The following is a 12,731-nucleotide window of genomic DNA, read 5'->3' on the forward strand; positions in this document are numbered from 1 at the left end:
ATGCATTCTGTACTCAGAATGCTATTATTTTCCCTTATAACCATGTTATAAGGGAAAATAATACAATCTACAGAACATCGATCCCAAGCCCGAACTTCTGTGAAGAAGTTCGGGTTTGGGTACCAAACACACGCAATTTTTCTCACGTGAGTGCAAAACGCATTACAATGTTTTGCACTCGCGCTGAAAAATTGCGGGTGTTCCCGCAACGCACCCGCACGTTTTCCCGCAATGCCCGTGTGAAAGAGGCCTTACACTTTGTCGTACTCTTAGGGATAGAATTAGACAGGTGGGGTGGGCTGCTGATACATGTGTGCGAGTGTATTGTATAGTTAGTTTGTAGGGTGGAATTTGAGAACCGTGTAGTGTAGTTTAGTGCTGTATTTATGGTACTGTATTGTGTATTGCGTGCGTAGTGTATTGTTGGTATTAATAAATACTATGTCTTATTTGTAACTATCTGTGTAACGTGTGGTTATTAGCGATAGTCAGTTCAGTAAGGCGCATGCAGCTAGCTTAGTGATTAGCGTAAGACAAAGTATAGTGAAAGAATTGTATAATTGTTATATAAAGGTATAAATAGGCGGAGTCATCAATAGACGGATCCTCCCATTTATGAATATTAATTATTGATATTTGCATAAATATTGGTGATTAATACTCCCCCTTTACAGACTGCTATATGTATCTAAGCTCTATGACAGCTATGTGTATCTAAGCCAGTGATGGCTAACCTTGGCAATCCAGCTGTGGGGAAACTACGACTCCCAGCATGCTCCATTTATTTCTATAGAGTTCTGAGAGCAGCCAAGCAAGGGGGGCATCTTGGGAGTTGTAGTTTTTTCACAGCTGGAGTGCCAAGGTTAGCCATCACTGATCTAAGCTATATGACTGCTATATGTATCTAAGCTGTATTACACCTATATGTATCTAAGCTCTATCACACAATATCTATTTTATGGACAATGATTTACTTTGTGATGTTCCTGGGGGTGGTTTTGAGCTACCAGCTGGGGCTAGTAAAAATCGTCAGACGCAGGGCAATGGACACACTGGTGGACCGGAGGGAGGGAGCTTTGGAATCCAGAGCCGGGCCCCTACTTCAAGCAGGGAGAAGCCTGTAAACGAGACGTCACCGCCGGAGCCTGGTGAGTGACGTCAGGGGTCACGTGACCCGCATCGGGCGTGTGGAGACACAGCAGAATAAATAATGAATGTACATTAGAAATGTGTTTTTAATAATGTTTTAACCCACCTTAACATATATTGATTTAACTCGGATAACCCCTTTAATTAAAAACAGATTGAGGAAGATCCAGACCGATACGAGAGTAGATATATAACTAAATAATACAAATATAAAAGAGTAATAAATACAGATGCAGCCGAGCTAAACTTGATGGTTAACGCATTAAGTAAATAATAGGAAGAGAAAGGTAACTAACTTTTCAATGGATTTCAATGGCTTTTGTCACAAGAAAACCAAGATAAGACTGTGCCATGTGTTATCAGAGTCAAGTTTAGCTCAGCTACAACTGTACATTGAAAGACAACTCAAAATTCCCCTGTACAATGTCTTCTTATGACCCTTATATTGGACTTTGTGTTGAGTTCTGGTCTCAGTAGAATAATATAACATTTGGGAATGAAGATACAGCCCAGAAGTCCAGCACTGGAACATGAGATAGCAAAAACTTCCACAGCCACCATGTATTTCCCCTTGGTGCTGAGGTAGGCCGGGATGGAGGAGATCCACACACTGCAGAACACCAGCATGCTGAAGGTGATGTACTGAGCCTCATTGAAGGTGTCTGGAAGTCTTCTGGCCAAGAAGGCTACAATAAAGCTCATCATTGCCAGAAATCCAATGTAGCCGATGGATAAGTAGAAAGCAATGGCAGATCCCTCAATACATTGTAAGATTATCTTTCCAACCTCTATTCCAGTGTTATAATCTGGGAATGGTGGAGAATAAAACAACCAGAGGACACAGATCAAAACTTCTCCAGATGAGCCTATAACAAGTAAGGATGTGGAGAGGTGTCTCTTCATCCACTGCCTTAGTATCCTGCCTGGTTTAATGGCTTGAAAAGCCAAGACTACAGTCACTGTTTTAGCTAAGACTGAAGAAACTGCAAGGCTAAAAATGATTCCAAAAGACACTTGTCGGAGGAGACATGATATATCTGAGGGACGTCCAATGAATAAGAGAGGACATAAAAATGAGAAGATGAGTGAGAGGAGAAGTATAAAACTGAGATTCTGGTTATTGGCTTTCACAATCGGAGAATCTTTATTTTTTATAAATATCCCCAACACAACTATAGTCACAAGGCAAAATGTAAGATTTATAATAATTAGAGATGACCCCAGTGTGTCTCCATAAGACAGGAATTCAATCGGTCTTGGAACGCAGGAATCTCTTCTTCCATTTGACCAGTGATCGTTAGGACACACTAAGCATGTTCCCATATCTGCAATCAAGAAATGATAATATTTTACCATTGCAAATTTGGCAGAAATGTCAATTTATAGTTCTATCATTATAGTCATGACATCACTGGCCTGCGGGAAACAGCAAGAAGGCCGCAGTGCTACATCCAGCGCCACTGCCTTCTCAAACAGCTGATCGGCAGAATTCCCGGGTGTCGGACCCCCACCGATCAGATGTTGATGATCTCTGCAAAGGATACATGACCAGTAATAAAAAGCTACAGAACCCCTTTAATGACCCACATTTTGTGTCCTTTGAGGATGTAGCCAGGTTTTCTCATTTTGCCTCTTTGCATTGGGGCTCCCAGATTCTTTGAACCTTTACCCTTATAAAGCTTCATGAGGTTTTGTTTTTAATAGAATTAGATGAACTTTCCCATGGTGCTGAGCTGGATTAAATATCCTTTCATTGCATGTATTTTTTATTTATTTTTTATCTCAAAAGGAAATTTTAATTGTGATACTTATTTTATGACTATAATGAAATATACAAGTGTTCTGATAGTATGTAATCGGTTGTTGGCATATTAGGAGAGGATATCTGGACACTGCACTGCGGATCTTCAATAGCTTTACATAATTTTTACTAAACCTAATTATATGATAATTCCCCTGTTACACGGGCGGCTCAAGCTCACTGCTGCTGCTTTACATCCTAATCTTCACCAACCAATGACTAGCAACCAGTAGATATTTAAGGCACCTTCCCTGGTAGATGTGCCTACCTCTGCCTGTTTCTTGATTGTTTATATTGATCCAGTGCCGCTTGCTGTGACCTTGGTTATGGGTCTCAGATTTCCATGTTTTCTGCCTGTTCTGACCTTGGCCTGTCACTGAACCAGTGTCTCTGACTCCCAAAAGTCAGCTTCCCAACCACATTGGGATTATTCCAGAAAGTAGCGGCCTGGTGGTTCCCTGCAGTGAAGTCTAAATCCCTGTTTGGGGATAAGTGTAAATACCTGCGGACTGGCTGGATAACACCCTTAGATTTAGCCCAAAGTCAAACCGGTTGGTTGGTGCAGTGTTTCCACACCAACTGCCATAACATTCCCTTGATTACAATTTCTTTGTATTTCATGGCCAGTTTTTATACTGACATATTATGGTGTTAGAACAACTGGCCCATTAACTCACATTTATCTTAGGATACATAGACATTCATCAGCAGTTGCTTCATTAGGTTGGTGATAAATATCTACTGTCAACAATAGCAGATCTATTCATTGTCATCATGGTAAAATGTGTGCAAATCCTCATGCATCCATGTGTCTGATTCATTTTGATAAAGGTAATGTTTTGGACAATGATGCAGGACAATATTGCTTATTTGAGTGTAATAACGGCACCTGCCGAGCTGAAACCTCTCCGTGAAATCACAGTGAAGTATTGACAAGACAATTCAGCAATAGCAATAGTGGGCTACCTCTAGTCACTGTTTCAATTTTCCTCCCCAGAAGTCCATGGGGTCAGGAAATAGTGTTGTACTGATATCCTTTGCCCACCGCTGCCTCACTCCTTCCTGTAGGCACAGGCACTGCACTACTCACAGTGGCCCCACTACTCTTCCTTCCACAGCTCTGGTTCCACCCACCATGGTCTTCTGTGAGCCAATCCTACTTTAAAGGCTTCCAGGCCTGCTCTGTAGTGCACATGCATGCTTACTCTCAGCCTCTTGAAAGATCAGCATGCGCATGTCCAAATCCTTTCCCACCCTGTCCCTGAACCTTACTCCAGCCTGACTACCGACTCTGACGTCTATTTGCCTTCCCTGACCTAAACCTGTTTCTTGGATTACCCTACTGCCACCTGTCCTGATCTCAGCCTTGTCTCACGGATATCCTTGTATGCTGCCTGCTCTAACCTCGGCCCATCTCCTGACTACACATATTACCTGATCCTTCAGTGCTTTTCACTGGTGTGTCCGACCCTGTTGGTCACCCACCAAATGCACTAGAACTATCTCAATTGGTAGTGGTTTGGTGGCTCCTCCTCAGCAAAGTCCGGATCCAGGGGTTAAAGAGTGAATACCAAAGGACTAGCAGGATCATGCCCTTAGTGTTACTCCTAATCAAACCGGTTCATTGGTAAAATGGATCCACACCCACTGTATGTTAACAGAGTATGTGCTGGAGGAAGGGCACACACAGTCATGTAGACAACGAGACAATTTTAAACAATTTTAATGTACATAAAACTGTACAGATGGCTAGAAGTTACATAGTTAATATGGTTGAAAAAAGACATAAGTCCATCAAGTTCAACCAAGTGTGAATATCATATAGCATCATTAAATATGAGTAAAGACGCGGAACTGGGCGACATTTTGAAAATGAAACAGTTTTTACAGACAAATGGCCAAAAGTACCAATTCCATAGAGAAGAATTACATTTCTGTGAAGGTGCAGAACTGGGCAACATTTTCAAAACGACACATTTTTCAGAGAGCTGAGAAGAAATACTGCTGCCATAAAGGACAATAACAATTCAGACAAATCACACAACTGTGCAACCTGGTTGAGAAGAGGACAGTTTTATACAGAAAGCCGACCAGAAGTATTATTGTCATGTAGCAGAATTACATTTGAGTGAAGGCATGGAACTGCGTGAAATTTTAAAAAACTAGACAATTTTTATATACAGCTATTAATGCCACATTTATAGCAGAATTACATTTGGGTGGTGGCGCCACTTGCCTCACTGAATACCCGTTATAACAGTATACTGGAGGCTGGACCAAATATGGTACAATGATAGCACACTGGGCCATTTCCAGCCACTGTCCCAATCTGCCTCCCAGAAGTCCACAGAAAGGGCACAGTCATTTTGATAAGGAGATAAATTTAAAGGGAGTCTATAAGAAACTGTACCAGTCCGGGTTTCAGAGGTGCTGGAGCCACGCCCCCTGGTTACGCGACAGCATCCTTAGCAACAGGATGCAATACTCTGTTTCTTCTTGCAGCTGCCGTGTGCTGGGGGATATTAGCAATGGGCTGAATGCTCAGCTGCTCTATTACTGTGTGCTAGTGTTTCTGACTAATGGAGCTCCGAGTAATGGACCTATCAGGTTCTGATCCAGGGACTTGTGCTCTATTTAAACCTGTTCCTGGCCATACACCAGTGCAGTGATAGTCTCTGACTCACTAGCTGTGTTCCTGGTTCCTTGCTTCTGTGCTTATTGGATTGCTCATTCCTCTGACTCTTCTGACCACTCTCTGTATCTCGTTTGGTACTCCATAGCTTGTCTGGTTCTGACCCATGTATGTACGACTCTGGTATTTTGTTTGTCTGTCTGCACTTAAATAGAGTAGGGACTGTCGTACCGTTGCGGTCTAGCTATATAGGGATTATACTGCAAGTAGGTAGGGACAGCGGGCTGGGTTCCCACCTACTAACTGAGTCTGTCATGTAAATTTCACTAATATAGCTACCAGCAATGGCCATAAGCAAGTTCCCATTGGGCAGGCTTTGCTGAAAGTGCCTAAGTCCGCCACATTTCCCCGCTGTCTGCTATTCCCCTAACTTCCCAAGGCTGCCTCCCCCGACACCACAGTGATGCAGGGGAAGAAGCCTTGGGTGGGTGGGGAGAAGGCCTTTCTAGAAACACACTGATATTGATGCACTGAAATGTGCTGAACAGGAGCAAAATTGCAACTAGTTTGTAAAAAAAAAAGCAACTGCGCAGAATATCCAGCAAAACGTGTGCTGCTGGAGGTACTGTGCATATGCCTATAAAACACTAACTACTGAATGGTGAGGTTTTATGAATAAAGATAAAAAGGCTAGCTACTCATGCACAGAATAAACATATCTTTTTGGAGGCTCTGCAAGATTTTTGTGATTGCAGTGCGTTACATGAACAGCTCTAGATGCCCTCACTGTAAGGTAAACACACAGAACAATGCCCCTATGTTCTCCTCCTCTTCTGATAAAACCCTGACATTTCTACCTATTAGTTCAATCTACCAAACTAAGTAGTGCCTATACTATCCCTGCAATACCCTAAGATGGCTGCTTGAGTTTGTCATTGGGGTCTGCCGAGTCAGACAGACTCATGTGACGCAAGTTCACAATGGCATCTGTGCTTCAGACATACCACAGAGCCTGATGGGACAATATCTATCCAGCCACATGATAGGCTGTCTGCAAAGCCCGCCAGCCAGGGCTTCTCCCAGTCATGTGATCTGTCTTCCCCATCCTCCCCGCTCTATTTCTCTTGCATTTTAACAGTAAAATGGCAATCACTGTTTTGGGAATTCCTAAAAAGCAAATTGCCTAAACTACGGATTTGTTTGGCAGAAGAATTTTTGTGAAATTTATAATGAATAATTTACAATCAATTCCATTTTCACTACTTTTATCCCTTTTACAAAAAACCTTCTATGGAGAATGATAAAAATATGGATTCCTCTATATGATATTCATATTAAACACCTGGAGGAATGGAAACTAGCAAAACGGCCCCTTCCAAAATATGACTGATCTACCCGACATACAGATGTAGCCAATGTTATCTTGACTGGCTTAACGCATTAATGCAACAAAATGACATTACAGTGATCATGTTACAGTGACCCTCCCTGGCATGCCCGGAGCCAGGATAATGTTGGCTACATCAGAAGACATCTTTTTTTTGCAATAGAGCTCAAAATGAATGTTGTCTGATCGGTGCTAATGCCCATCTTGTAGATTTGTACTTTCATGTGAAATTGTCCCTACTCACCAGTCTGGTTGGAGATCTCGCCTTCTGCACAGGGGGCACAGTAGTAGCAGCATTTCTGTTTTCCTTCCAGTAGGACTTTCCAGTATCCATGGAGGCAACTCTCACTACAGATGGAGCGCGGTGTCTGGAAAAGTCATATACACATATACATATACGTATATAATGCTTGCTTTTTGAGACATTAAGGTGATCTCCCTTTTTTAATATATAAACTCCAGATATTGGGACCTGTAGAGGAATCCATACTCATCCAGTCCCTGCTACTCAATTATGGTATCCAAGCTGTCTGCACTGCACTTCTGGCCCCAGACAATGACTGGTCTCAACAGTGATATGTCCCAAAGTGGCACATCACTGCTGGGTGATGTACTGCTTGGAGATACAGTGCAAGAAAAAGTATGTGAACCCTTTGGAATGATATGGATTTCTGCACAAATTGGCCATAAAATGTGGTCTGATCTTCATCTAAGTCACAACAATAGACAATCACAGTCTGCTTAAACTAATAACACACAAAGAATTAAATGTTACCATGTTGTTATTGAACACACCATGTATATATTAGCAGTGCAGGTTGAAAAGTATGTGAACCCCTAGACTAATGACATCTGCAAGAGCTGATTGGAGAGAGGTGTCAGCCAACTGGAGTCCAATCAATGAGATGAGATTGGAGGTGTTGGTTACTGCTTCCCTGCCCTATAAAAAAAACACACCAGTTCTGGGTTTGCTTTTCACAAGAAGCATTGCCTGATGTGAATGATGTCTCACACAAAAGAGCTCTCAGAAGACCTACGATTAAGAATTGTTGATTTGCATAAAGCTGGAAAGGGTTATAAAAGTATCTCCAAAAGCCTTTCTGTTCATCAGTCCACAGTAAGACAAATTGTCTATAAATGGAGAAAGTTCAACACTGGAGCTGCTCTCCCGAGGAGTGGCCGTCTTGTATAGATGACTGCAAGAGCACAGCGCAGACTGCTCAATGAGGTGAAGAAGAATCCTGGAGAGTCAGCTAAATACTGGCAAAAGTCTCTGGCATATGCTAACATCCCTGTTAGCGAATCTACAATACGTAAAACACTAAACAAGAATGGATTTCATGGGAGGATACCACAGAGGAAGCCACTGCTGTCCAAAAAAAAAAACATTGCTGCACGTTTACAGTTTGCACAAGAGCACCTGGATGTTCCACAGCAGTACAGGCAAAATATTCTGTGGACAGATAAAACGAAAGTTGAGTTGATTGGAAGAAACACACATCACTATGTGTAGAGAAAAAGAGGCACAGCACACCAACATCAAAACCTCATCCCAACTGTGAAGTATGGTGGTGGGGGCATCATGGTTTGGGGCTGCTTTGCTGCGTCAGGGCCTGGACGGATTGCTATCATCGAAGGAAAAATGAATTCCCAAGTTTATCAAGACATTTTGCGGGAGAACTTAAGGCCATCTGTCCACCAGCTGAAGCTCAACAGAAGATGGGTGTTGCAAAAGGACAACGACCTAAAGCATAGAAGTAAATCAACAACAGAATGGCTTAAACAGAAGAAAATACACCTTCTGGAGTGGCCCAGTCAGAGTCCTGACCTCAACTCGATTGAGATGCTGTGGCATGACCTCAAGAAAGCGATTCACACCAGACATCCCAAGAATATTGCTGAACTGAAACAGTTCTGTAAAGAGGAATGGTCAAGAATTGAAGATTATGCTAGCTTTAGTGTACTAATAATCTTAATTTTAATAAAGACAGGAGGCGAGTATTTTGCATTAACTCTCTTTACTAACTCCACAGCAGTAAAGAAAAATGTAAAGAGTAACAGGTAGATCACTGCGCCGCATAGTATATAAGGGTCATGCTGCCTGTACACTTCCTCTTTCTAAAAGCGACATCAAAGTCCAGGTTGACCTCGAACATCCAGAAATTCAACGAAAACTGTAATAGCGGTTTCTGGCGAGCAGAACTTGAGGAGACTTCTGGTAAACGAGGTTGGAGGTAAGACCGAACGAAGCTCTCATCTCATCCTATGGGGTCGTAAGATTAACAAACCAGCGACCAGTGGAGGATCTGAAGAGGGTTACACTGAAAGGAGAGTATAAAATAGGTTAGGTATAGAATCGTATCTATTCACGCTTATGGGCTTTAACGGAATAGTGTAAAATTAAATCATTACAAATAGCGTGCAAATTATCTAGTGGCTAAATATATGGTAGGTGTAAGTATGTAATACAACTAAGAACTGCCCGTCAGGGTGGCAATACTTAGGGTGAGAAATTCTGAATATGCCCCAAAACAGAGAGATTATTAAAATCGAGCCCCATATCCGACAGCTTGAGATTCACTCCCCCAAAGAGTCAGGGTAGGGAATAGAAGGGAGGGAAAATACTCGCCTCCTGTCTTTATTAAAATTAAGATTATTAGTACACTAAAGCTAGCATAATCTTCAATTTTAAAACATGACAGGAGGCTTCCTATTTTGCAATTTTAACGCTGAAGAAGAGATGTCCCAGCAGAAGGGGGAGTGCGAAAATAAAAGGTACGGAAAGTAGATTCCCTAGACCAGTCCGCCGTTCGGAGAATATCCGAAAGGGACGCCCCTGCCATTAGGGTTGCTGAAGCCGCCGCTCCGCGAACGGAGTGGCGCCGAAAGCGGGGTCTATATACCTGTGAGGGAAAGGATCCAGTGGATCCAATGGGCCAGCGTGGTGACAGAGACTGGGGCGTAAGGGCGCACGTAGGAAACTAGGAGTTGACCCGATGTAGAGGAACGGAGTGAGGAGGTAACCGAAACATAACTGCGAAGGGTGGACACAACACAGAGCTGCGGGTCATCTGGAAAAAAAGGATAAGAGACCGACGTCGAACCTGATTTAGTGCGACGAGAGATATGGAAAGTGACTCCTTCAGGGGTCACCTCAAAGGCATCGACATCGAAGGCCCGAACGTCCGACACCCGTCGGAAAGACACAAGACAAAGGAGAAAAGCGCACTTAGTGGATAGTTGGCGAAGGGAGAGGCGGTCATTCGGAGGCCAATCCCTGAAAAAATTGAGAACCAGTCCCACGTCCCATAGGTGATGGTATTTGGGGGCTGGGGGGCGGCAGAGCCGTATGCAGCGGAGTAGGCGACAGACCAAAGGATCTTTGCCGACCAGGAGGTCCCCGACGGGAGTATGGGCTGCCGACATCGCAGAGCGAACGACGTTGATAGAGCGATAAGAGCGGCCAGAAGAAAACAAGGAGGAAAGAAAATTGAGAATCATGGGAACAGGTGCCGTAAATGGATCGGAGTCCCGTTCCATGCACCAAGTAGACCAGGAGGCCCAAGCTGAAAGGTAGCAGTGTCTAGTTCCCGGGGCCCATGAGTCCCATAAGAGGTCCCTAGCAGTCTGCGATAGTCCACTGACTCGCCAGGAACCCCGGAAAGAGACCAAGCCACCAGGGGTAGTCGATCTTCCAGGATGAGCGGGTGGAGACATCCTTTGGGATCCGTGAGCAGGTCCTGGAAGGATGGAAGGAGGAGAGGATCCATGTAGGAGGAGGCCAGGAGGTCCGGGAACCATGGTTGACTCTGCCACAAGGGCGTTATGAGAACCAGTTTGATTTGCTGTGTCCGCATCTGGTGTAGTGTTCTCGCAATCATGGAGAATGGGGGAAAAGCGTAGGCTCCTGTCGCCGGCCATTGTTGGAGAAATGCGTCTGTCGCCTTGCTCTCCGGGTCCAGAAGCCAGCTGAAGAACTCCGGGGTCTGGTGATTGTTGCGAGAGGCGAACAGATCCAGGTGAAAGGGACCCCTCCGGGCTGCCAGGGCCCTGAAGATTCTCGTGTTCAGCTTCCAGTCGCTGACGTCTCTCCAGTGGCGAGAGAACCAGTCGGCTGCGAGGTTGATTTCTCCCGGCAAGTATTCCGCTTGTAACGTGATGTTGCGAGGGAGGCAGTAGTCGAAGATGTCCCTCGTGATATCCGACAGTAGGCGTGAGCGAGCGCCTCCTAGGCGGTTGATGTATTGGACTGCGGAGATGTTGTCCATGCGAAGGAGGATGCAACAATTGGAGCTCTCCCGAGCCAGGCTGCGAATCGTGAAGGATCCTGCTAGGAGTTCGAGGCAATTGATGTGCATGGAGAGCTCCTGCGTCGTCCATGCTCCTCCCGTGGAGATGGTTCCGTTGGTGGCACCCCATCCCCACAAGCTGGCGTCTGATTCTAAAACGAAATCTGGAGTGTCTCCGAATATGGCCTTGCCGTTCCAGGCTTGCATGCTGTCCAGCCACCATGACAGCTCTTCGCAAACTTCTGTCGTCACTGGGACGGGTTGATCGTAGGTAGGTCTGTGGCGAAGGTATTTTGCCTTGAGTCGTTGCATGGCCCTGTAGTGGAGAGGACCCGGAAATATGGCTTGAATGGAAGCTGAGAGGAGTCCCACCTTCCTGGTCAGGTTGCGTAGAGGGATGGAATCGAGTCGGAGAACTCTGCGAATCTCCTTGCGAATGGTTGCGATCTTTGAGGTTGGTAGCCTCAGAGTGCACGTCGTCGAGTCGATCTGAAAGCCGAGTAATTGTATCGTCTGGGTAGGGGTCAGCTCCCATTAGTTCACCACGAAGCCCAGAGATTCCAGTAGGGATACTGCCAGGTGAGTATGTTGGCGTAGTCTGCGTTCGTCGGAGCATAACAGGAGGAGGTCGTCCAAGTAGATGATGCAACGAATGCCCCTGGACCTCAGGTGGGCCAACACCGGTTTTAAGAGTTTGGTGAAACACCATGGGGTTGAGCTGAGCCCGAAAGGGAGGCAAGTGAATTGCCAAGGGCGACCATGCCAGAGGAAACGTAGGACTGTTCCAGTGTTGGGTGACGTGAAGCATGATTCTCTGCTATGACATGAAGACTGATTCTCTGCTAACGTGAAGCCTGAATCTCTGTTATGGGACCTCTCTCCTCTGCCTGGGTGCCGGGGCCTAAATATCTGACAATGGACTGTTCCAGTGTTGGGTGACCTGAAGCCTGATTCTCTGCTATGACATGAAGACTGATTCTCTGCTGACATGAAGCCTGAATCTCTGTTATGGGACCTCTCTCCTCTGTCTGGGTGTCGGGGCCTAAATATATGACAATGGACTGTTCCAGTGTTGGGTGACGTGAAGCCTGATTCTCTGCTATGACATGAAGACTGATTCTCTGCTGACATGAAGCCTGAATCTCTGTTATGGGACGTCTCTCCTCTGCCTGGGTGCCGGGGCCTAAATATCTGACAGTGGACTGTTCCAGTGTTGGTTGACCTGAAGCCTGATTCTCTGCTATGACATGAAGACTGATTCTCTGCTGACATGAAGCCTGAATCTCTGTTATGGGACCTCTATCCTCTGTCTGGGTGCCGGGGCCTAAATATATGACAATGGACTGTTCCAGTGTTGGGTGACGTGAAGCCAGAGTCTCTGCTATGACATGAAGACTTATTCTCTGCTGACATGAAGCCTGAATCTCTGTTATGGGACCTCTCTCCTCTGCCTGGGTGCCGGGGCCTAAATAT

At 44.9% G+C, this 12,731-nt stretch overlaps 1 protein-coding gene across 1 annotated transcript in view; it reads right to left on the reverse strand.

Annotated features, from left to right (window-relative positions):
• Positions 1-1,554: 1,554 nt before the first annotated feature.
• The window catches only part of LOC122935149 (vomeronasal type-2 receptor 26-like), a 77,482-nt gene continuing 66,305 nt past the window's right edge, over positions 1,555-12,731 (reverse strand). Inside the window, exons 6-7 of the mRNA XM_044290913.1 lie at positions 7,214-7,336; positions 1,555-2,474 (exon numbers count right to left, since the gene is read on the reverse strand). Coding sequence (XP_044146848.1) covers positions 1,555-2,474; positions 7,214-7,336 — 1,043 coding nt within the window. The remainder of the gene's footprint in view (positions 2,475-7,213; positions 7,337-12,731) is intronic.

Source organism: Bufo gargarizans, chromosome 4 (genome assembly GCF_014858855.1).
Source record: "Bufo gargarizans isolate SCDJY-AF-19 chromosome 4, ASM1485885v1, whole genome shotgun sequence".
In the NCBI taxonomy this organism is placed as follows: Eukaryota; Metazoa; Chordata; class Amphibia; order Anura; family Bufonidae; genus Bufo; species Bufo gargarizans.